Below are 24724 nucleotides of genomic sequence, written 5' to 3'. Positions count from 1 at the left end.
GCACTTAACGTAACTTTTTAAAATTTGGTTATTTAAATCTCTTATATCATGCTCCTGGCTAAAAACCTCTGAGTAACAAATACTGCTTAACACAACATATTTCCTAGAAGTATAAGTGATAGCAAACCTGTAGAGCGGATATAGTGTGGTAAGAAGGACCGAGTAAGAGAACCTGAGTTCTTCTTCGAGTGATTGCTCATATCCATTCCAGTTAGGTGTGCGCGCCGCGCGTGCACGTTCGTCAGAAGACTTTTTACCCTAGCAGCTCCAGTGGGCCGGCAGGTCGCCCCCTAGAGTGGCGCTGCCATGGCGCTCGATATATACCCCTGGCGGCCCACCCGCTCCTCAGTTCCTTCTTACCGCCATGTCAGTCGTTAGAACTGTGGAGCGCGGCATAGCTGTCCTCCACGTCCCTAGCTGTCTTTCGTTTCACTGTTCTCATCGTTGTAAATAGGAGAATACGTGTATGTTTACAACTATCTCGACGACTGGCTGATTCGAGGCACGTCAGAGTCGCAGGTCCGCAACCACGTCTGCGAGATCAGCAGACTCTTTGGAGCGTTGGGCCTCATTATCAACGTGGACAAGTCCACTCTGCTCCCCACGCAGAGGATAGAGTTTATCGGGGCCATTCTGGACTCCACCTTGGCCAGGGCCGTTCTGCCGCTGCCCAGGTTCCAGTTGCTGTCAGCCATCATTCGGCGCCTACAGACGGCACCCTTGACCTCTATAAGGACGTGCCTAACCCTCTTAGGCCACATGGCGGCCTGCACCTTTGTTACGGGTTATGCGCGGCTTCGCATGAGGCCCCTCCAGTCTTGGCTTATCACACAATACTGTCCGGCCAGGCATTGGCTGGACGCGGTTATCACCATCCCCCAGGAGGTATTGGATTCCCTCCGGTGGTGGCTAGACCAGTCCATAGTGTGTGCGGGGCTCCCGTTTCATCCGCCCCAACCCTCGGTATCCCTAACAACGGATGCCTCCGACCTGGGCTGAGGGGCCCACCTCGGAACCCTGAGGACGCAGGGCCAGTGGTCCCCTCAGGAAGTGGCCCTCCACCTCAACATACGGGAGTTGAGAGCGGTCCGTCTTGCTTGCCAAGTGTTCTCCCATCAGCTTCAAGGTCGCTGTGTCTCGGTATTCACCGACAACACGACGACCATGTACTATATCAACAAGCAGGGCGGCACGAGATCCTCTCCCCTATGTCAGGAGGCGATGCGGCTCTGGGACTTTTGTATAGCCCACTCCATTCACCTCATGGCTTCCTTTCTCCCCGGAGTATGGAACACGCTGGCAGACCGTCTGAGCAGATCCTTCCTTTCACACGAATGGTTCCTTCGCCCGGACGTCGCCCTCTCACTCTTCCAGAGGTGGGGTTATCCCCGGCTGGACCTCTTCGCGTCCAGAGGGAACAGGAAATGCCAGATGTTCTGCTCTTTTCAAGGGCAGGAACCAGGGTCGGTAGCGGATGCCTTCCTTATCCCGTGGACGACTCATCTACTCTATGCGTTCCCTCCGTTCCCACTTGCCCACAAGGTCCTTCTGAAGGTGCGCAGGGACAGGGCCCGCTTGATTATGATAGCTCCAGCGTGGCCCAGACAGCATTGGTATTCGATGTTGCTGGACCTGTCTCTGGCCGACCCAGTCCCCCTGCCCCTTTACCTGGACCTGATCACCCAGGACCACGGCAGGCTCCGTCACCCAGACCTCCAGTCTCTACACCTCACGGCGTGGCTCCTGAGTGGCTGACCAGGTCGGAACTACGGTGCTCTACCCCTGTACGTCAGGTACTACTGGGCAGCAGGAAACCTTCCCCTAGAGCGACGTACTCGGCCAAGTGGAAGCGTTTCTCCTGTTGGTGCACGGAGAGGGGTTCCCTCCCTATGGAGGTTTCTATCGCCAGTATTCTCGATTACATCTGGTCCCTCAAGCGGCAGGGCCTGGCGATATTGTCCCTTCGAGCTCACCTGGCGGCTATCTCCACCTTTCATCCGGGAGGAGACGGCCGTTCGGTTTTCTCTCACCGTATGGTGTCTAGATTCCTGAAAGGTCTAGAACATTTCTACCCCCAGGTTCGACCCCCTGCCCCTACCTGGGATCTCAACCTGGTTCTGACTCGGCTCATGGGCCCTCCATTTGAGCCGTTAGCGACTTGTTCCCTGCTCTGTCTCTCCTGGAAGACTGCTTTCCTGGTGGCCATCACCTCAGCCAGACAGGTGTCAGAACTCCAGGCCCTCACGGTAGATCCCCCGTATACGGTCTTCCATAAAGACAAGGTGCAGCTGAGGCCACACCCTGCCTTTCTCCCCAAAGTGGTCTCAGCCTTTCATGTCAACCAGGAGATCTTTCTCCCCGTCTTTTTCCCAAAGCCCCATTCGTCCCGCAGGGAGCAACAACTCCACTCGCTTGATGTCCGGGCACTTGCGTTTTATGTGGAGAGGACCAAACCGTTCTGCAAATCCCCCCAGCTCTTCGTGGCAGTAGCGGACCAAATCAAAGGGCTTCCCATTTCCTCACAGAGGATATCCTCGTGGGTAACGTCCTGTATCAGGACCTGTTATGACTTGGCTCACGCCCCTATGGGCTGTGTGACTGCACACTCCACCAGGGCACAAGCATCATCGATGGCTTTCCTTGTCCGCGTGCCCATCCAGGAGATCTGTAGGGCGGCGACCTGGTCCTCCGTCCACACCTTCGCTTCCCATTACGCCCTGGTCCAGCAGTCCAGAGATGACGCGGCCTTCGGCTCTGCAGTGCTTCATGCTGCGGCTTCTCACTCCAACCCCACCGCCTAGGTAAGGCTTGGGATTCACCTAACTGGAATGGATATGAGCAATCACTCGAAGAAGAAAAGACGGTTACTCACCTTTGTAACTGTTGTTCTTCGAGATGTGTTGCTCATATCCATTCCACACCCGCCCTCCTTCCCCACTGTCGGAGTAGCCAGCAAGAAGGAACTGAGGAGCGGGTGGGCCGGCAGGAGTATATATCGAGTGCCATGGCGGCGCCACTCTAGGAGGCGACCTGCCAGCCCACTGGATGCTAGGGTAAAAAGTCTTCCGACGAACGTGCACGCGCAGCGCGCACACCTAACTGGAATGGATATGAGCAACACATCTCGAAGAACAACAGTTACAAAGGCGAGTAACCGTCTTTTCTAATCCTGGCTCTGCTATTGATTTGTTGCATGACCTCTGCAGGTCACTTCACCTCTGTGCCTCAAATTTCCCATCTATATAACCAGGAATAAGACTTGCTTTCCTCCTTAAGGGTGTTGTGAGAATTAGCATAAGATGTCAAATATTTGCTATAATCCTACAGCTAATTTGAAGCAGGCCAGGATGTTCACTGAAAACATCATGCTAACTTAGTACAATGATTTATAACCTTAATTATCAATGCAGTGGCAATATTGCTCATCCTCATTGAGTACTTAAATCTGTCCTTTCACTTTCTTACCTTTTTTTTTTTGGTTTGGGCTGGGGATGAGGTGTTTGGGGTGCAGGAAGGGGCTCTGGATTTGGGGGATTGGGGTGCAGGCTTACCTTGAGCGGCTCCCAGTCAGTGGTGCAGCGAGGGTACTAAGGCAGCCTTCCCGCCTGTCCTGGCACCACGGATTGTGCTGCGCCCTGCAAGTGGCCAGCAGTAGATCTGGCTTCTAGGCAGAGGTGCACAAGCGGCTCCGTGTGGCTCTCACCTGCAGGCACTGCCCCCCCGTTGGGAAACGGCCAATGGGAGTGTGGAGCTGGTGCTCGGGGCAGAGGCAGCACGTGGAGCCCTGTGGGGGGCGCCCCCCCCCACCTAGGAGCTGGACCTCCTGCTGGCTGCTTTCAGGGTGCATCGTGGTTTTAGAACAGGTAGGGACTAGCCTGCCTCAGCCAGGCAGCACTGCTGATGGGACTTTTAATGACCCGGTTGGTGGTGCTGACCAGAGCCACCACAACCCAGTACTGGGTCATGATCCGCAGTTTGAAAACCACTGTTCTATACCTAATAGCTACTAACTTTGTTTCTCTTTTTTGTGTTGGCAAGAGGAACTGGTATGTGTTTTATGCTTGTGGCATGAAATATTGCTATGCAGTGGTTTTGATTTGTAAATTCAAACTGAAATAGATTTCCTTTTGGGACAAAGTTACTATTGTCCTATCTTGTGGACACCATGAATGCTAGATCATAGAGAAATGTTACTATAGTGTATATTATGCAAAATATATTTTTAGCTATTCTTAACTCTTTGCTTTTGACTTTTTTTTAAAAGCAATAACAGAACTGGGAAAGCAGCTAGTGATAAACCGGAAGACAAAATAAAGGTCTTAAAATCTGCTAAGCAGAAAATGGTAAGTTTTGTATGAGAGTTTTTTCCGTTACATAACTGATAGACACTGGTAAAACTGCTTGTTTTGAATTTGTAGCTACAAATTCAAATCACGTTTTGTTGTTTAACATTAACATAAGTGACTTCCACAAGATGGAAAAATGTGTATACATGTAGCAGTAAATGGTTAACTGGTTAGTGTGAATGAAATCTTAATCTGTGCTCCTGCAGAGCCTTACAAAGTGCTATTTTTATGAATATACTGTATCCCAATATTTTTTCTCCAGTACAGAATAAGCTTTCTGAACTGATTAATAAGAGACTGAAGGGATTGATTAATGGAATTATTTTACTGTGACACCTATAGTTCAAACTGTGGAATAAATTCCGTTCTGATATCCTGTCTTCACATACTCATAATTTCAGGAAATAATTTTTTGGCTGAAATTTTCCATGTTTGGTCTTTGTATTTTAAAGTTTGAGAAAAATCTCTTTAGCTGTTAAGGGAGTAGAAAGTTCTACTGTAAAAGGTCTAATATCACTTTAACAGGACCACAGTAAAAAGCCATTGATAAAAATCTAATGTGGCATGGGAATAATTGTGAAGTGTGTGCTTCTCAAAGTTATAAGGCACTGATAAACCTCGTGAGTATGTTCAGAAGTAGTCTGCTAAAAATCTTAGCTTAAAAATGCTCTTTCCCCACTTGTAGATCACTGCATATGGCCTTTCCAGATCTGATGTGCATGGAGATTGTTGGTAGGACAACTTGTAAGAGGAGATTGAACAATCAAATTGAAATTTCCTCTCCACAAATTGCCTTGTCAGGAAAAGGGGAAAATATCAGAATATACATCCACAATTTCAGGATTTCCAATTTGAAAGATGTAAGCCATCAACCACAGAGTATAACTAATATAACAAGAATAAAATTAGAAGTAATAGAATGAAATTAAGAAGGAATGTTGGAACTGGGCAACTTCCTGCCTAGCACTCAATGGGGAGAACTTGAGCTGTAGAAAACCACCCAAAGGAAGAGTTGAGGAAACCCTTAGAGTAGATGAAAGGGATCAATATTTGATAAGAGGATGAACAAGATGGGTTTCATAGATATCCACTTCCTGTGCGGAAAGAACACTGTTAACTTGGTTAAGTCCTAAAACTTCCTTTCTAAATCTCATGCAGCATTTATCTAACCTACTCTTAAATATCTCCAGAGATGGAGATTCCACAACTTCCCATGGCAATTTTATTCCAGTGTTTAACTACCCTGACAGTTAGGAACTTTTTCCTAATGTCCAACCTAAATCTCCCTTGCTGCAGTTTAAGCCCATTGCTTCTTGTTCTATCATTGGAGGCTAAGGTGAACAAGTTTTCTCCCTCCTCCTGATGACACCCTTTTAGATACCTGAAAGCTGCTATCATGTCCCCTCTCAGTCTTCTCTTTTCCAAACTAAACAAACCCAATTCCTTCAGCCTTCCTTCATAGGTCATCTTCTCAAGACCTTTAATCATTCTTGTTGCTCTTCTCTGGACCCTCTCCAGTTTCTCCACATCTTTCTTGAAATGCGGTGCCCAGAACTGGACACAATACTCCAGTCAAGGCCTAACCAGCGCAGAGTAAAGCGGAAGAATGACTTCTCGTGTCTTGTTTACAACACACCTGTTAATGCATCCCAGAATCACGTTTGCTTTTTTTGCAACAGTATCACACTGTTGACTCATATTAAGCTTGTGGTCCACTATGACCCCTAGATCTCTTTCTGCCATACTCCTTCCTAGACAGTCTCCTCCCATTCTGTATTTATGAAACTGATTGTTCCTTCCTAAAGTGGAGCACTTTGCATTTATCTTTATTAAACTTCATCCTGTTTACCTCAGACCATTTCTCCAATTTGTCCAGATCGTTTTGAATTTTGACCCTGTCCTCCAAAGCAGTTGCAATCCCTCCCAGTTTGGTATCGTCCGCAAACTTAATAAGCGTACTTTCTATACCAACATCTAAATCGTTGATGAAGATATTGAACAGAGCCGGTCCCAAAACAGACCCCTGCTGAACCCCATTTGTTATACCTTTCCAGCAGGATTGGGAGCCATTAATAACTACTCTCTGAGTACGGTTATGCACCCACCTTATAGTAGCCCCATCTAAATTGTACTTTCCTAGTTTACCTATAAAAATATCATGCGAGACCCTATCAAATGCCTTACTAAAGTCTAGGTATATCACATCCACTGCTTCTCCCTTATCCACAAGGCTCGTTATCCTATCAAAGAATGTTATCAGATTAGTTTGACACGATTTGTTCTTTACAAATCCATGCTGGCTATTCCCTATCACCATACTACCTTCCAAGTGTTTGCAGATGATTTCTTTAATTACCTGCTCCATTATCTTCCCTGGCACAGAAATTAAACTAACTGGTCTGTAGTTTCCTGGGTTGTTTTTATTTCCCTTTTTATAGATGGGCACTATATTTGCCCCCTTCCAGTCTTCTGGAATCTCCCCCGTCTCCCATGATTTCCCAAAGATAATAGCTAGAGGCTCAGATACCTTCTCTATTAACTCCTTGAGTATTCTAGGATGCATTTCATCAGGCCCTGGTGACTTGCAGGCATCTAACTTTTCTAAGTGATTTTTTACTTGCTCTTTCCTTATTTTCTCTTCTAAACCTACCCTCTTCCCGTAAGCATTCACTATACTAGACATTCCTTCAGACTTCTCAGTGAAGACCGAAACAAAGAAGTCATTAGAAGTCATGTCTTTCTCCTGTGGGAGTTTTGTGCTACTGCGTGTGCACATAATTAATGAGCACTGCAGATTTACTTTTTGCGCAGAAAAAAGCTTCTGCCAAAATGTTGCTGCAGTTCGGCCTTTTGCCCATCAGAGAGTGCTGTGGTGATGGAACACAGCTGCAGCTCGCTGCCAGGGAGCGAAAAGAGAGCTGCCTTCCCAGTAGGCCAGGTCAGGACATAAGGGCTAGTGGGGGACGACAAACTGGGGAAGGGGCTGAATGGGAGTGGTTGCACAGGGCCACAGGGGGGTGGGAGGTGCAGAGACACATGGAGAGGGGGTGCAGAGCTATGTAGGGACAAGGGAGTGACTGGGTGGGGGGGGACAGATGCATGGGGATGAGGGAGGAATACAGGGACAGGATGGCTGGGTGGGGGCACAGACACATGGGGAGGGGGGTACAGGGAGACATAGGGGCAGGTGAGTGGCTGAGTGGGGGCACAGATATGCTTGACTGAATGCGAGAGGCTAGGGGTCAGCCAGGGTCTACATGGGGGATGCTCCCTAACAATCCACCCCCCCCCCCCCAAAAAAAAAAAAACAAAAAACCTGTTCCATACTTTTTCCACTCATATCTGACAACCCTCCAAGTTCACACCCAGGCTCCTTCTCAGCAATTTACTTCCCTTTCCCTCAGCTCCTCTGTTGCCTCTGACTCCCCCAAGCTTTTGCACTGCTTCTAAGGGGTGTGGGAAATACGGCTCTGAATTGTAGTTCAAATGAATTCATAGAATATCAGGGTTGGAAGGGACCTCAGGAGGTCATCTAGTCCAACCCCCTGCTCAAAGCAGGACCAATTCCCAACTAAATCATCCCAGCCAGGGCTTTGTCAAGCTTGACCTTAAAAACCTCTAAGGAAGGAGATTCCACCACCTCCCTAGGTAACCCATTCCAGTGCTTCACCAACCTCCTAGTGAAAAAGTTTTTCCTAATATCCAACCTAAACCTCCCCCACTGCAACTTGAGACCATTACTCCTTGTTGTGTCCTCTGGTACCACTGAGAACAGTCTAGATCCATCCTCTTTGGAACCCCCTTTTAGGTAGTTGAAAGCAGCTATTATATCTCCTCTCATTCTTCTCTTCTGCACACTAAACAATCCCAGTTTCCTCACCTCTTCTCATAAGTCATGTGCTCCAACCCCCTAATCATTTTTGTTGCCCTCTGCTGGACTTCTTCCAATTTTTCCACATCCTTCTTGTAGTGTGGGGACCAAAACTGGACACAGGCCTCATCTGGAGTACTCACCAATGTCAAATAGAGGGGAATCACATCCCTCAATCTGCTGGCAATGCCCAAAATGCCATTAGCCTTCTTGGCAACAAGGGCACACTGACTCATATCCAGCTTCTTGTCCACTGTAACCCCTAGGTCCTTTTCTGCAGAACTGCTTCCTAGCCATTCGATCCCTAGTCTGTAACAGTGAATGGGATTCTTCTGTCCTAAGTGCAGGACTCTGCATATGTCCTTGTTGAACCTCATCAGGTTTCTTTTGGCCCAATCCTCTAATTTGTCTAGGCCTATCTCTACCCTCCAGTGTATCTACCACTCCTCCTCCCAGTTTAGTGTCGTCTGCAAACTTGCTGGGAGTTCAGTCCATGCCATCCTCCAGATCATTAATGAAGATATTGAACAAAACCGACCCCTGGGGCACTCCGCTTGAAACCGGCTGCCAACTAGACATGGAGCCGTTGATCATTACCCAGTGAGCCGAACGATCTAGACAGCTTTCTATCCACCTTATAGTCCATTTATCCAGACCATACTTCTTTAACTTGCTGGAAAGAGTACTGTGGGAGACCATATCAAAAGCTTTGCTAAAGTCAAGGAATAACACATCCACTGCTTTCCCCTCATTCACAGAGCCAGTTATCTCCTCATAGAAGGCAATAAGGTTAGTCAGGCATGACTTGCCTTTGGTGAATCCATGCTGACTGTTCCTGATAACTTTCCTCTCCTCAAAGTGCTTCAGAATTGATTCCTTGAGGACCTGCTCCATGATTTTTCCAGGGACTGAGGTGAGGCTGACTGGCCTGTAGTTCCCTGGATCCTCCTTCTTCCCTTTTTTAAAGATGGGCACTACATTAGCCTTTTCCCAGTCATCCAGGACCTCCCCCGATCGCCATGAGTTTTCAAAGAATGGCCAATGGCTCTGCAATCACATCCACCAACTCATTTAGCACCCTCAGATGCAGTGCATCTGGCCCCATGGACTTGTGCTCATCCAGTTTTTCTAAATAGTCCAGAACCACTACTTTCTCCACAGAGGGCTGGTCACCTCCTCCCCATACTGTGCTGCCCAGTGCAGTAGTCTGGGAGCTGACCTTGTTTGTGAAGGGAGAGGCAAAAAAAGCATTGAGTACGTTAGCTCTTTCCACATCCTCTGTCACTAGGTTGCCTTCCTCATTCAGTAAGGGGCCCACAGTTTCCTTGACTTTCTTCTTGTTGCTAACATACCTGAAGAAACCCTTCTTGTTACTCTTAACATCTCTTGCTAGCTGCAACTCCAAGTGTGATTTGGCCTTCCTGATTTCACTCTTGCATGCCTGAGCATTATTTTTATATCCTCCCTGGTCATTTGTCCAATCATCCACTTCTTGTAAGCTTCTTATTTGCATTTAAGATCAGCAAGGATTTCAGAACTAAGCCAAGCTGGTCACCTTTTTCCTGCAACCTCAATAAGCATTCTTTAAAATACAGCCAGCTCTCCTGGACTCCTTTCCTCCTCATGTTATTCTCCCAGGGGATCCTGCCCATCAGTTCCCTGAGGGAGTCAGTCTGTTTTTCTGAAGTCTGGGGTCTGTATTCTGCTGCTTTCCTTTCTTCCTTGTGTCAGGATCCTGAACTTGACCATCTCATGGTCACTGCTCCCATCCACTTTTGCTTCCCCCTACTAATGCTTCCCGGTTTGTGAGCAGCAGGTCTAGAAGAGCTCTGCCCCTAGTTGGTTCCTCCAGCACTTGCACTAGGAAATTGTCCCCTACACTTTCCAAAAACTTCATGGATTGTCTGTGCACTGCTGTATTGCTCTCCCAACAGATATCAGGGTAATTAAAGTCTCTCCCATGAGAACCAGGGCCTGCGATCTAGTAACTTCTGCTAGTTGCCGGAAGAGAGCCTTGTCCACTTCATTTCCCCTGATCTGGTAGTCTATAGAAGACTCCCACCATGACATCACCCTTGTTGCTCACACTTCTAAACTTAATCCAGAGACTTTCAGGTTTTTCTGCAGTTTCATACTGGAGCTCTGAGCAGTCATACTCCTCTTTTACATACAATGAAACTTCCCAACCTTTTCCATCCATGACACTACTCCAGTCATGTGAGTTATCTCACCAAGTCTTGACTGTACCAGGGCTTCCAGTTCTTCCTGCTTGTTTCCCAGGCTTCTTGCATTTGTGCATAGGCACTTAAGATAACTCGCTGATGCTCCCGCTTTCTCAGTCTGAGACAGCAGTCCTCCCCTCTTGTACTCTCCTGCTCGTGCTTCCTCCTGGTATCCCATTTTCCCCACTTACCTCAGGGCTTTGGTCGCCTTCCCCCGGTGAACCTAGTTTAAAGCCCTCCTCACTAGGCTAGCCAGCCTGCTTGGAAAGATGCTCTTCCCTTTTTGTTGGGTGGAGCCTGTCTCTGCCTAGCACTCCTCCTTGGAACACCATCCCATGCTCAAAGAATCCAAAGCCTTCTCTCAGACACCACCTGCGTAGCCGTTCGTTGACTTCTACAATTAGACAATCTCTACCCAGGCCTTTTCCCTGCACAGGGAGGATGGGCGAGAACACCACTTGCACCTCAAACTCCTTTATCCTTCTTCCCAGAGCCACATAGACTGCAGTGATCCGCTCAAGGTCATTCTTAGCAGTATCATTGGTGCCCACGTGGAGAAGCAGGAAGGGGTAGTGATCCGAGGGCTTGATGAGTCTTGGCAGTCTCTCCGTCACATTGTGAATCCTAGCTCCTGGCAAGTAGCAGACCTCTCGGTCGGGGCGGCAGATAGATGACTCAGTCCCCGAGGAGGGAGTTCCCAACCCCCACCACCCACCTCCTTCTCTTGGATGGGGGTTCCATAACCACCACTCCCATGGGACAGTGCATCTTATGCCTTCCAATCAGTGGAGTCTCCTTCTGCTCACTTCCATCAGATGTATCTAGTCCACTCTCTGCATTAGTACCTGTGGAGAGAACATGAAAACGGTTGCTCGCCTGTATCTCCATTGCTGGTACATGGATGCTCCTCCTTTTTTTCTTCTGGAGGTCACATGCTGCCAAATTTCGTCACCATCCTTCTGTCCCCTCTGCCCAGCCTGCTCCGATTCTTCAGAACATTGTGCCCGTAGAAGCATATTCTGATGTCTGTCTAGGAAATCTTCATTTTTATGCAATGCAGGGTTGATGTTTGTTGCTCCAGACCTCGAACCTTCTCTTCCAATATGGAGACTAGCTCACACTTTATACAGACAAAGTCGCTTCTGTCCTGTGGAAGAAAGACAAACATAGCACAACCTGTGCAGGTTACAACAGCTGAACGCTCACCTTCCATAATTTCTTCCTTCTAAGAGCTTCCTCAGCTGTTGCAGCAACTCATAGAAGCCTGCAAGATGAAAGCCTCAGTGGGATCTCCCTAGGCAAACTTCCTCTGTTAGCCTCTGCTGTTCGCTGCTCAGCTGGTTTGCTGCTGATTGCCTTTTTATAACAGTCAGGCCCACTCAAGGCCCATCAACACAGCCTCCCTACTGCAGCACTTAGGGTACCTCCTCTCAGACAGATCCCAGGTGAACTCTCTCTGTTAGCCTCTGCTGTTTGCCGCTTACTAAGCGGTCTGTAATATGCCTAGTAAGGAATCTATTTGTCAAAAACATTTCCTGAATCTTTTTTGTTTGTGTTATTACAGACATACTTGCTGACAGGTATTTTGAAATAAATGACCAAAAATAATTGAAACTGGTATGATTATATTGTGGTGTTTTGACAATATGCAGAATTTTAATATACTGTGCGCAACGTTTCTAATTTTTTGTTGCAGAATTTTTATCGTTGCAGAATTCTACCAGAATTAACATTGTCTGGAAGGCAGTCTCTATAGTTCTATGGGCTAGAAATATTTTTTTTTAAAGAATCAAAAGTTCGATTCTGCAAGTCTGAATCTGACCTGCAGGCGGTATCTTTGACAGAATTACTCCATCGACCACTGGCTCTCAGCCTTCCCAGACTACCGTACCCCTTTCAGGAGTCTGATTTGTCTTGTGTATTCCCAAGTTTCACCTCACTTAAAAACTACTTGCTTACAAAATCGGACCTACAAATACAAAAGTGTCACAGAATACTATTACTGAAAAATTCCTTGCTTTCTCATTTTTACCATATAATTATAAAATAAATCAATTGGAATGTATATATTATACTTATGTTTCAGTGTATAAAATATAGAAAGCAGTATAAGGAAATCCATTGTCTGTATGAAATTTAGTTTGTGCTGGATTTGCTAATGCTTTTTATATAGTCTGTTGTAAAACTAGGCAAATGTCTAGATGAGTTGATGTGCCCCCTGGAAGAACTCTTTGTATGCCCGGAGTACATGTGCCCCTCTGTGGTGGGATCCCTGGGATGCAGCCTGGGACTGGGACCCCTGTGCCCTCGTAACTCTCCAGCCTGGGCTTTCTCTCACAATGCTTTGCTAGTGACAAGCAGCAACCCCCTCCAGGCGCTGTTATCACTCAGAACAACTGCATGTGGAGCCCCCTCCACCTAGCTAGATTGCATGAATGCTTCCAGAGCCCACTCATGAATCACATGGAGAAAGGCACCAGCCAAATCCCCCTCCAGCTCCTAGCCTTGTACCTCAGGAATATACCGTCTTGCTTTGCTCAAGACAAGCAGTGCAAGTTTATTAATTGGTTCACCACTTCATCAATGGAAAGTTGATATACACCAGCCTTTGTGAACCTGAGTAGATTTACCAAACACTTCAGGCAAACTCACTGGTAAAGATAAAAAGTAAAACAAGTTTGACTGCAAAAGAGAGATTTTAAGTGATGGGCAAAAAGTCAGCTAGTTACCAAAATAAAATAAATATATATAAGCATGCAGTCTAAACTCTCAACCCTATTAGACTGGGCAACATTCTAGGTTAAGCAGTTTTCCTTACCCCACTGGACACCGTGGTTCAAAGTATACAGGGCCAGTCTTCTCTGGAGTCTTCTGGATGTCCTTGTTGCTTGCACCATAGATGAGGCGAGGAGAAAAGGCCAAGCATAAGGCCACTGTATTCTGTTTTATACTCAGTCCATGCGCTTGGAGAACACAAGTCCAGGCATATCTGATGGACATTGCTGAATCACCAGGCAAGGTTGAGCAATTCCTCTGGTGTGGCTTGTGCAAGTGAGTCATTGCGTTGTAGCTTCCTTGCTGGACAATGGTTGTTTGACACCTGCCTGGGCGTTGGTTAGTTCCCTTGTTCTTGTCTCTAGGGATCTAATGTCTGGGCAATTCCCCAACTCTCGGCATGTTTTAGTGACAACCATTCAATGCAATTTCATAACTTCATATGCACTAATGATATACATATTTAGATAGAACCTTGGCTTTCAGCCGATCATAACCTTTCCCCTGATACCTCACATGGCATGCTTTATATAAAATATCACAATTGTATATAAGTGATGAATGTGGGTTACAGGGCACTCCCCCTGAGGCATAGTGTGTCACACCCTGGTTGAGAACCACTACTTTAGATTCTAGAGACAGTTGCCTCCCTTATTCTTTCTTATTCAATGCTTGGGTGAAGATTTTGCAGTGGCAAGTAGAAATAACAGTTCATATTCCCCTTGTTTGACTCCCTTGTAGGTGTGATGCATCCCCATTTTCTTCAAGGCCAACTTACAGTATTAATTTCCCCCAAAGTCTTCTAAGCCTACCACTGATCGGAAGGCTTCTGCATTTCATTTCAGCAGCTTACATTATTGCCATATGTTACGCATTTTTAATATTTTTCATGTTACTTCCAATTTCAGGAAGATAAAGAAAATGCTAATAGACCTCCATGGACTCAATCAAACAACACTCTGAAAAAAAGCACTGCTTCTTCAAAGGATGAAACCTTGAAAACCACTACCATATTGACAAACTCAACTGTAGGAACAAATTGCAGTCCTCAAGATTTTAGTTCAGCTATTAACACTTCCAAAGATGAAGCTGTTGAAATAAAAACGTATCGTGTGTCATTTAGCCAGTCCTTCCTGCACAAAAGAAACATCAGAGAAAAGCAACTGATTGTAGACAAGCAGAACTCTGATGCCAGCCTGCCAAAGAAACACGTGCCTGGCTCATATTGTGGCAAGGTTATCCCATCAAAGATAAACTCATTCCGAAAAACACTAGAAAATGAGGGTGCAAAGAGTTCTTTAGCAAACAAGAAACCTGTAGCTCCTGCCACTAAACCAGCAGTGAGACCATCATCCACCAGCAGCAATAATGCAGTCATAAATAATATTAGAGCCACAAATTTGGCTAGTGCTGCTAAACCTATACATGCCACCCCCTTCCAGAAGAGACCACCTGTGAGAGCTTCTCATAGCACCCACTCAAAGTCCATCCAGAACAAGGAGAAACAAATAGTCACAAGTGTGTCTGTAAATAATATGACAGTCCAAAAAAAGCCTGATAGAAGTGGGCCACTATCATTAAAGACAGCTCTTCACAATGCTAAGCCCCCTTCTGTGCCTGGGTCAAAGAGAACTGAGGTTCCACTCAGAAATGTCAGATTAGGAACTTCAGCAAAGTCTGTTTCTGTAACCTGTGGTACCAAGGCCACTCAGGAATCAAATGCTGGCAACAGAAAACATGTTCTGCCTAAAGAGTCAACAGAAGAGAGAAGGTAACTGGATTAATCAAATTCTGTGGTCTGGTTTTTTTTTTTGTTGTTTTTTTTTTTTAAAAGGTGACTCTCTCCTGCTCTGCCCCACAAATGGATCTCAGTAGGCTTATTTCAGCTGTGAGTGGATGTGCTCATATTGCTTTTAGGTCTACTAGTAAGTTTATATATGGAAATTTTTGTGCTCAGAACTGCAAACTGCCTTTTTCTGGTTGAAAGCCATCAGACTCTAAAGAAATCAAGATTTAAACCTGAGGAGTAGAATTCAGATATTGCATTTTAGGCTCTCAACTTGTCCTGCTTTGTTGTAGTTTCTGCAGCATCAGAGAAACACATCTCCAGTGTTTCAGGCCGCCTTGAGTTGCATTGGCCTTGGCAAACCTGACGCTGGTGTACATATAATCAAACCACAGACAAACAGCAACTTAGAAAAGATAGCTTAGTGCATGATGTACGTAGAATGTAATATCCATTAGAAACTGTGTAATAGGGGAGGAGAACTAGATTGATCTAGAGCTGAAAAACACTATCCTATTAGTGAATGAAGCAGAGATCTGAATCCAGTCTAGATAATTAGAGAAGTTTGTTACCAGCTTATGGCTGGTGGCCCGTATGAAATGAATTGGTATTCTTGGTGCAGTTATCCCAGTAGACACCTGTAATTTAGCAATAATTGGCATTTTCAACATGAAGCCAAAGGATTCAAATGGGGATAGAATCTGACGTATACTCTTAAGAAATGGCTCTTTTGGAATAGGACCCAGGCCTGCTATGGTAAGGTGCTTGCACTTCCATACCCTATGTTCTGCCTATTCTGTGGATAAAGGGATTCTGTCTTTAGGACTCAGTCTAGTGCTTCTCATAAGTATAAACTCAGTTCAGATTTTTGTTCTCTAAACTTATGGGGCCATCCCAGTAGCTTAGAAGCAGTTTCATAGACTCTAGGACTGGAAGGGACCTCGAGAGGTCATCGAGTCCAGTCCCCTGCCCTCATGGCAGGACCAAATACTGTCTAGACCATCCCTGATAGACATCTATCTAACCTACTCTTAAATATCTCCAGAGATGGAGATTCCACAACCTCCCAAGGCAATTTATTCCAGTGTTTAACTACCCTGACAGTTAGGAACTCTTTCCTAATGTCCAACCTAAATCTGCCTTGCTGCAGTCTAAGCCCATTGCTTCTTGTTCTATCATTGGAGGCTAAGGTGAACAAGTTTTCTCCCTCCTCCTGATGACACCCTTTTAGATACCTGAAAACTGCTATCATGTCCCCTCTGTCTTCTCTTTTTTTCCAAACTAAATAAACCCAATTCTTTCAGCCTTCCTTCATAGGTCATATTCTCAAGACCTTTAATCATTCTTGTTGCTCTTCTCTGGACCCTCTCAATTTCTCCACATCTTTCTTGAAATGCAGTGCCCAGAACTGGACACAATACTCCAGTTGAGGCCTAACCAGCGCAGAGTAGAGCGGAAGAATGACTTCTCGTGTCTTGTTTACAACGCACCTGTTAATGCATCCCAGAAGCACGTTTGCATTTTTTGCAACAGTATCACACTGTTGACTCATATTTAGCTTGTGGTCCACTATGACCCCTAGATCTTTCTGCCATACTCCTTCCTAGACAGTCTCTTCCCATTCTGTATGTGTGAAACTGATTGTTCCTTCCTAAGTAGAGCACTTTTTGCATTTGTCTTTATTGAACTTCATCCGGTTTACCTCAGACCATTTCTCCAATTTGTCCAGATCATTTTGAATTTTGACCCTGTCCTCCAGAGCAGTTGCAATCCCTCCCAGTTTGGTATCGTCTGCAAACTTAATAAGCGTACTTTCTATGCCAACATCTAAGTCATTGATGAAGATATTGAACAGAGCTGGTCTCTGCACTATGTAGGGAAAGCAGGGTTGGTGGTGGGTTTTTGTTTTTGTGCCCTCAATTTTTTGCTGCTGTTGGACAAGAGAAGATAGAAGTGTCTCAACTTGCTGATCATAAACATCTCTAGCAGATGGAAGTAGTAGCATCAAGGTTTCAAAGGCTCCCATCCAGGCATAGGTGATATCTGCATGGCTTGATGATTAGAGAGAGGTGATAATTAAGAATTCTCTAAGGACTTTCCTCATCAACCTTCAAAGCATGTTTTTATGTGACTTATGTTGACGGGTCCTAATCTTAATTCTACAACAGATGCTAATACACCGATTTACTTAAATGCAGAATTCGCTTGGCTGAATGGAAGGCAACCAAAGGAAAAGTGATAAAGAGGCCATCTACTGTGCTACAAATAGCCCAGCCTGAGAGAGAGACATCACAAGAAATTCCAAAAGAACCAGTTGAGTCTTTCTGGGTTACCATAGTAGAAGAGGACGAGCAAAGATTATTCAGCGAAAATGTCAACAAAACTCTTGTGGAATGTCTACATTTAACAGAACAGGTATTTATTTTGTTGTATACTAAGATCATGATCCTGTATGCCCATAGTGCTTGGAACTCCCATTGACTTCAGTAGTAATTTCATGCTCTGAGGGCTTGTGTGATTCAGCCCCAAGTAACCAACCACCTGATTTAGGAAGCAAGATGCACACTAGAATTGACTTTTATGTGGTGCCCACTATCAAAGGAAAGGAAATTCCATAGTCCACTTGTTACTTCATTAATTTTATTGAACCATTTTACAAAAGTTACCTAAAAAGTGACACTTCTAGAACTTGGAGAAGAGAAATTATCTCCTATTTCCTAACACTGTACAGACAATTTCATTTTGAAGACTAGGTGAATATAGATATTTTTCATTACTACCAATTTATTCAGGGTCAGTAGAAAAAACAGAAGCAAATACAAGTTTTCAGTAACAACTGTGTAGTCGCTACCTTGGAATATGTTTGTTAGGATTCAGTCTTCCTGTCATTTTATGTAAATATTAGGGTTTTCCTGGGGATGAAGTACGTGCAATGCTGGAAAAGCTGATTCAGAGTGTTCCAGATGCGAAAAAACTTGCAAAATACTGGGTGTGTCGCATGCGTCTTGAACAGCTGGGCCCAATTGAAAAGATCATTGCTGTTTATGAGGAGGCTATTCTGGCAGGAGCACAGGTGAGAAGCGGAACCTTGGGGATTTTGCAATGAAAAGGAGTGATGGATGTAAAAACCGGTGCATGCAGAAGAACTTCTACGTCAGTGGTCAATAGGCTGACCATGGGCCAAATCCAGAACATAAGATGCTTTTTAATGGACCCCAAAATCTTTTTATTTTTTATCAATGTTTATAAAAATCATTTTCTCTGGAGTTTGGACCTTGACTATACCTTGACCAAGAAATTTGGATCTTGACAAAAAATAGACTAACCCTGTTCTATATCAGGGATCGGCAACCTTTGGCATGCGGCTCGTCAGGGTAAGCCCCCTGGTGGACGGGGCTGGTTTGTTTACCTGCCGTGTCCACATGTTTGGCTGATTGCGACTCCCACTGGCTGTGGGTCACCATCCCAGGCCAATGGGGGCGGTGGGAAGCGGTGGCCAGCACATCCCTCAGCCTGCGCTGCTTCCCGCAGCCCCCATTGGTCTGGAGCGGCGAACTGCGGCCAGTGGGAGCAGCGATTGGCTGAACCTGCGGATGTGGTAGGCAAACAAACCGGTTCAGCCCTCCAGGGTGCTTACCCTGGCAAGCCGTGTGCCATAGGTTGCTGATCCCTGTTCTATATATTAACACTGGCTGCTTCTAGTAAAAAAGGGTGGGTCAGCTCACTTTTATATTGAGTTAATTAATTAAACATACAAGCTTTATAACCTTTGTTCCAATTATGAATCTCTTTGCATTTATGCTGCAACTTCAGTAAACAGCAACTATTACTTTCAAGGGGAGAGAAATGAGCATCAACATTACTTCTAGGAAAAATGATGAAAAAGTATACCTTCTAATATATGCAATATTGTTGTAGCTATGCTGATCCCAGGATATTAGAGACACAAGGTGGATGAAGTAATATTTTTATTGAACCAACTTCTGTGGGTGAGAGACACAAGCTTTCAAGCTACACAGAGGTCTTCTTCAGGACTGGGAAGATCAAACAGATAGAATAGATGTTAACTACTTATGGTTCTCAACCTATGGTTCTCTACCACTTAGATCAGTGGTCTTCAAACTTTTGAGGGCTGTGCCCCCCTTCTTCCTCCTACAGTGGAGGGTGGTGGGAGTGGCATGGATGGGGTAGGGGGGCCGAAGCTGGGGCTGCAGGGATGGGTCTGGTGACTGACCCGTGGCTAGGGGCCAAGGTTGGGGGTGATGGCAGAAGCGAAGTTGCAACTGGGCCTCAGTGAGGGCTGGCAGTGGAGCCATGCCGAGGCTGCAGGTGGGGCAAGCCCAAGGATAGGAGCTGAGGCTGTGGCTGTGGAGGGGTGGGGTGGTGCTCCCTCCCTGCCCCCCATGGGGGCTGGCCCAGACTCGCCATGTCCCCCTGAAGGCTCCTGGGGGGTGCAACCCACATTTTGGGAACCTCTGCCTTCGACATAGGCTGCAAAAGATTTAGACTGAAAACTGACTGAACAGAATTCAACTATATATACAGACAATAAATTTCCAAAGAGATCTGCACCCCCATTCAAAATTTTAGAGGTTTGCAAATGAAAAAAAGGTTGAGAACCTCTGTGTCAAGGGACCATTTAATGTGAAATGGCCTGCTAAGGCCCCTGTAGTCATGTGACAATGGGGGCGGGGGCTTAGTGGCTTCCAAACATGAGCCTGGGAGCTTAAATTCATAACTTTGCTAGACACTAAAAATAATGGTCTTAATAAAGACACTGGTTTTATGGCTCATTACAACAATCTGTAACATACTAGCCCTCTCTTTTGTCATATGACTACAGGAGTGTTTACAGACCACTTCACCTTGAAAGATCCCTTAGAACAGTGGTTTTCAAATGGTGGTGGGTTTTTTTTCTGTCTACCTAGTTGAAGAAAATTGGTGCCTGCTACTTAGCGGAGCTGGGGATGAGGGGTTTGGGGTGTGGGCTTGCCTCTGGTGGCTCCTGGTCAGTGACGCAGCCAGGGTGCAGAGGCAGGCTTCCCGCCAGTCCTGGCACCACAGACCACGCTGCGCCCTGGAAGCAGCCAGCAGCAGGTACAGCTCCTAGGAGGGGTGGGACCTGCTGCTGGCTGCTGCCGGGGTGCAACGCGGTGTAGGAACAGGTAGAGACTAGCCTGCCGTAGCCAGGCAGCACCACTGACGCTGACCGGAGCCACCGCAACCCAGTCCCTTCCATTCCATGACCCAGTTCTGGGTCATAACCCACGGTTTGAAAACCACTGCCTTACAAGATCAGTCCAATAGATATTCTATTTAGCTGTGACACAGAAGACCTGAAGAGCACTGTGTAGCTCAAAAGCTTCTCTCTCTCTCCAACAGAAGTTGTTCCAATAACAATTTTACTTCACCTACCTTGTCTCTAACTTCTAATGTTACTTAGATGTTCTTGTTACTTTTATTTATAGGATCAGCTAACATTTAAGGTTGCAAAAGAAACACAGTACTTTGTATGCAAAAACTCAGGTTCCAGTAGGACCAGTAATGCTACCACATTGTACAGGATGAATCATATGCAGTGTGGCAAAGTGTGTTGCAATCCTTGCTTGCACACTTTGACTCATGTTCAAACTGCATTAACATAAGGATTTATAATTAGTTTTAGCAGAATTTGGTGTTTACGTTCGTACAATTGATGGCTAATATCAATGTTTAAGCATTTTTTCAGTTTTTATCACTTAAATTTTCAGTTCTTGGTTTTGTTTTGGGTTTAAAATTTCAGGTTGCGGGGAGAATTATTTAATGACCGTGGATGCTGAGATTCAAAAAGTTTAAAGCTTTGTAATTGTTTAAAAATACAAATTGTCAATGTCGCATACCAAAATATATACACTAAATATTCTTAAATCAAACTAAGTTCTCAACCAGCATGTTTCTGACTTTGCCTATCTATAAATTTTGGTTGTGATGGAAAAATTTTTCTTCATTTTGTCTGTGTGTGCAAGCAGTATGTTGAAATCAACATTTACCAATAAAAATCTAATCTTTCTAACTCTGTTTACAATAGTTAACCAATTGTAATGTTCATAATATAACTTAAAGTGATGCAGTCTGCATCACCTTAAGTTCTATTTCCACATTAAACTCTAGAATAACTAAGTAGGAACTATAAAAATCAGTCTCTCAGAGCTGACTTTATGGGCCATTAATGGAAGCAACTTTTCTTCCAGCCTAAGGATGAGTTACGACACACAGTAGCAGATATTATGAAGAATACTGAAAATCTTCTAAAGTCAGTTGTTGGTAAGATTGAATACACTTTTTCTTTCAGTTAATTTAAGGTTAACATTTTATTCACAGAGTCAGATAAACCAGGGGTTGGGACCCCTCGGGGTTGTGAAGTTATTGTGTGGGGGGGAGGGGTGATCACAAAGCAAACCCTGCTTTGCATCCAGTATTTATAATGGTGTTTAAATGTATAAAAGTGTTTTTTTTTAATTTATAACGGGGGGGTCACATTCAGAGGCTTGCTATATGAAAGGGGTCACCAGTACAAAAGTTTGAGAACTACTGTGTTACCCTTTTTAAAAAACAGGGTGCACTCTGTCAGTCATAAGGTATGGAAGCTGATCTATTTAGTGTCTAAACTTCAAGTTGTCTGAAACACAATGCAGAGTTTGATTAAAACTTACTGATTCCTCCTCAGCTGCTGGCATGTTGCCAATAGTGATAAGTGATACTGGCAGACAGGGAGTCCCAATCATATATAGATTCCCCCCCCCCCCCCCCAATTTTTATTCTTCACTGACTGTCAGTGGTGTCTAGCCTCTTCAGCCTGAGGTTCAAATGTTTCAGAAATGTCAGGGGCTAAAATCAGTAACTGGGGAAGATTCTCTTGATTGGCACAAAAGTATCAGCAACCACCTGCAAATTCCTGCTGAGGAATCATCCAGTATGATGAATTAAAGGTGCCTAGTGTGGTGGTTTTTTCCCTCAAAGTACTATATACCTGCCACCTGAAAATCAGGCTGCTTTCAGGTATGTCAGGTTGACCATTCCAAATAATTATTTGCCTTTGAAAATTTAGGCCATTGTGGTTTGTGATAATTCAACTTGCTTGTGGGGAAAATGTGATTTTAGCAATGTAGGTGAAACTAAGGTCTATGAAACACTATTGTGCAATAGATTGTTGTAAAAATGGTTTGGTGTGCACAAGCTCTAGAATTTCAAAGATACGCCTTACTGGTTACTGAAGAAACCACTGACTTTTTGCATCTTGTTTTACACTCTGCTGCTAGTTACTAGATTCTTAATTGCAACTAATCATGACTGTGTCCCTATTTCTAACTTTAACTTTCAGAGGAATGTGTGAAGGAAGAGGTTATCAGCAAAGAAGCTAACTCTTCCACAGAGAATGTAGAGGAAGTCTTCAAAGAGCTCAACTTGAATGATGAAGAGAAGGCAGAGATTAGCAATGAAGTGATCAAGAAAGAGGAAACAGATTCATCCTTGAAGTCAAGACAAGAGACCTTACCTAAAGAAAGTAAAAAGCACAGAATAAAGTACAAAGAACAAACTAAGTCTGAAAACTACAAAACTGAAGATACAATAAAAGATGCAAACTTAGAATTTAAGACGCCTGAAAAAGAAAAGGAGGGGTCTTATTTAATTAAATACAATTTGTCAACCACTCCATACTTAGAAAGGTAAGATCACTTATGGTAATTTTAGAAGTTCCTGCACTTTCACAGTGTCTGAGGAAACCGTGATATATATTTCTATCACAACTGCAATACATCAAACATCCTGCATTAGTGAACATCCAGTTTGGAACTGGAATTCCAAGAGTCTAATCTTTTGAGAGCTGCTTCTCCTTTCACCATTGGGATGAATGGGTGGAGAAGAGCGTTTGCATCTAAAGGAAAGACTCTTTATAGGCCTGTCACAACTCAAATCTCGCAAACTGACACAAGCCATCTGTCTTGGCTTTTCTTTTGGCATAAATATCAGTTGTCTCCACACCTTTTATTGGCTCTTATTAGTCACAAAATTTAATTCTTTGCCTCGGGGAGTTAACACTGAAGAGCCTAGATCCTTACCCTGAACACTACGAAGCAGAGCTTCCCCTGCTCAGGATACCCAAAATACATCATATACTTATGGGAAGTCCTGCCCAGCTTTGGAACCTGAATTGCTGCATGCCTGGTGTAGAAGGCTGTACACTCTGTGGAGGAGCTAGGAAAAAGTCAGGTGGATATGTGTGTGTTGCTTGGAGCAATTCTTGACTAGCAATCGTAATGGAAAAGAACTCTATCCTTGGGCAAAATGAATTTAGTGCTTAAAATGTACTTCTCTGGATTTAGCTTCTGGGGGCATGGCATATGGTCATTATCTTCTCTTTTTGCTGGGGAGGGGGGAAATGGGAGGGTACAGTTGGCTAAGGCAGGAAACATGGCTTTCTGTTTGTATGGTCTCTGACAGACTTGTTTCCATAGAAAGACAGTAAGACTAAACGTGGCTCAATATGCATCTTTAATCCACAAATGTGTGTGTTTTGTGTTTTTTTTTCTTTTTTCTTTTCTGAAGTGTGAAGAAGAAGATGCAGTGTGAGGCAAATGACTCTGCTGTTAAAGATATAAAATTCTTGACCCCTGTTAGGCGTTCTCGTCGCCTTCAGGAGAAGTTGTGCAAGTTACCAGATATGTTAAAGGATCATGATCCCTGTGTTTCTTCGCTTGAACAGCTGGGAGAATTCGGAGCTGTAAACAATGCCTTTATCTATAGACAGAATAGTGCACTACAAGAACCCATTACTCATCTGGAAGAGCAAGAAAAGTAGTAACTTTAGTGGGGAAGGCTTTACAAATCCTCTTAGATAAGTTTGATTCATTCCTGGTTTTGCAATTGGTGTATTCTGTTTTAGATGTACACAGCTGGTTTAGTAATTTCAAAGTTTTAAGATGGTTCAAGCAAATTCCATATGGCTTATTTTGGAGTACAGCAGTTGCAGAATCAAGTATAGTGCAAACTTTTCTGTTTTATTTGAGGAAGAACTTTAAATATTTAAATTGTCACTTATTTCACAAGTTTTTTTTCTTAAGCTTTGTAGCAAATATGTAGTGTTGGTTTGTTTTGCATTGTAAATCTTTGTCTTGTTTAATGTTGCACTGAATACTAATTAGGGAATGGATTTAACATACTAATAACCTTGTAATGGATGTCTAGCCATGACCCCCTCTCCCCATTATAAGCTATATAGTTTAAAAATTCACACAATTTACATTCTTGCTCTTAAAAGAATACATAAAAATGATGATCAATGAGGGTATGTACTGATGTGTAACAGATTTGCTGAACTGGAAAACAAACCAAATACTAATTTTTTTTTCTATGAGCAAATGGTGAACTTCAAAATAGCTACTACATGCAGTTTCCATTTTAGAGTCTGATCCAGTAAAGCACTTGAATAGTCCCCTGGATTAGTGTATTGAAACTTTAATATAAACGTGTGTTAAGCAATCTGTAACCTAAGACTTCCTATTAAACTTACAATTCGTATTACATTTGCTTTATTTATATTAACTGTTTACATCTTAAATTCAGGGGACTAGAACTGCAGAAAATGATTTTTTTTTTTTTTTTCCCAGCTGATGCTTGGAAGATATCCTCAATCCAAGAGGTGTCACCAGTATCTTTCAAATTCAGGGTAGCCAATGAATTTTGC

General features: G+C 44.3%; 1 protein-coding gene across 2 annotated transcripts in view; it reads left to right on the top strand.

The window, feature by feature from the left end:
• Positions 1-24561, top strand: part of CKAP2 (cytoskeleton associated protein 2) — a 31466-nt gene extending 6905 nt beyond the window's left edge. Inside the window, exons 3-9 of one of the 2 annotated variants that reach the window (XM_050948440.1) lie at positions 4274-4343; positions 14123-14985; positions 17199-17415; positions 17906-18073; positions 21231-21300; positions 22361-22706; positions 23587-24561. In XM_050948440.1, coding sequence (XP_050804397.1) covers positions 4274-4343; positions 14123-14985; positions 17199-17415; positions 17906-18073; positions 21231-21300; positions 22361-22706; positions 23587-23839 — 1987 coding nt within the window. In that variant the 3' untranslated portion in view covers positions 23840-24561. Of the gene's footprint in view, positions 1-4264; positions 4344-14122; positions 14986-17198; positions 17416-17905; positions 18074-21230; positions 21301-22360; positions 22707-23586 lie in introns of both variants that reach the window. The other variant, XM_050948432.1, reaches the window with a different exon arrangement.
• The last annotated feature ends 163 nt before the right edge of the window (positions 24562-24724 follow it).

Source organism: Gopherus flavomarginatus, chromosome 1, assembly GCF_025201925.1.
Source record: "Gopherus flavomarginatus isolate rGopFla2 chromosome 1, rGopFla2.mat.asm, whole genome shotgun sequence".
NCBI lineage: Eukaryota > Metazoa > Chordata > Testudines > Testudinidae > Gopherus > Gopherus flavomarginatus.
The sequence above is the reverse complement of the archived record's forward strand: the minus strand, read 5'-3'. Positions and strand labels throughout refer to the sequence as shown.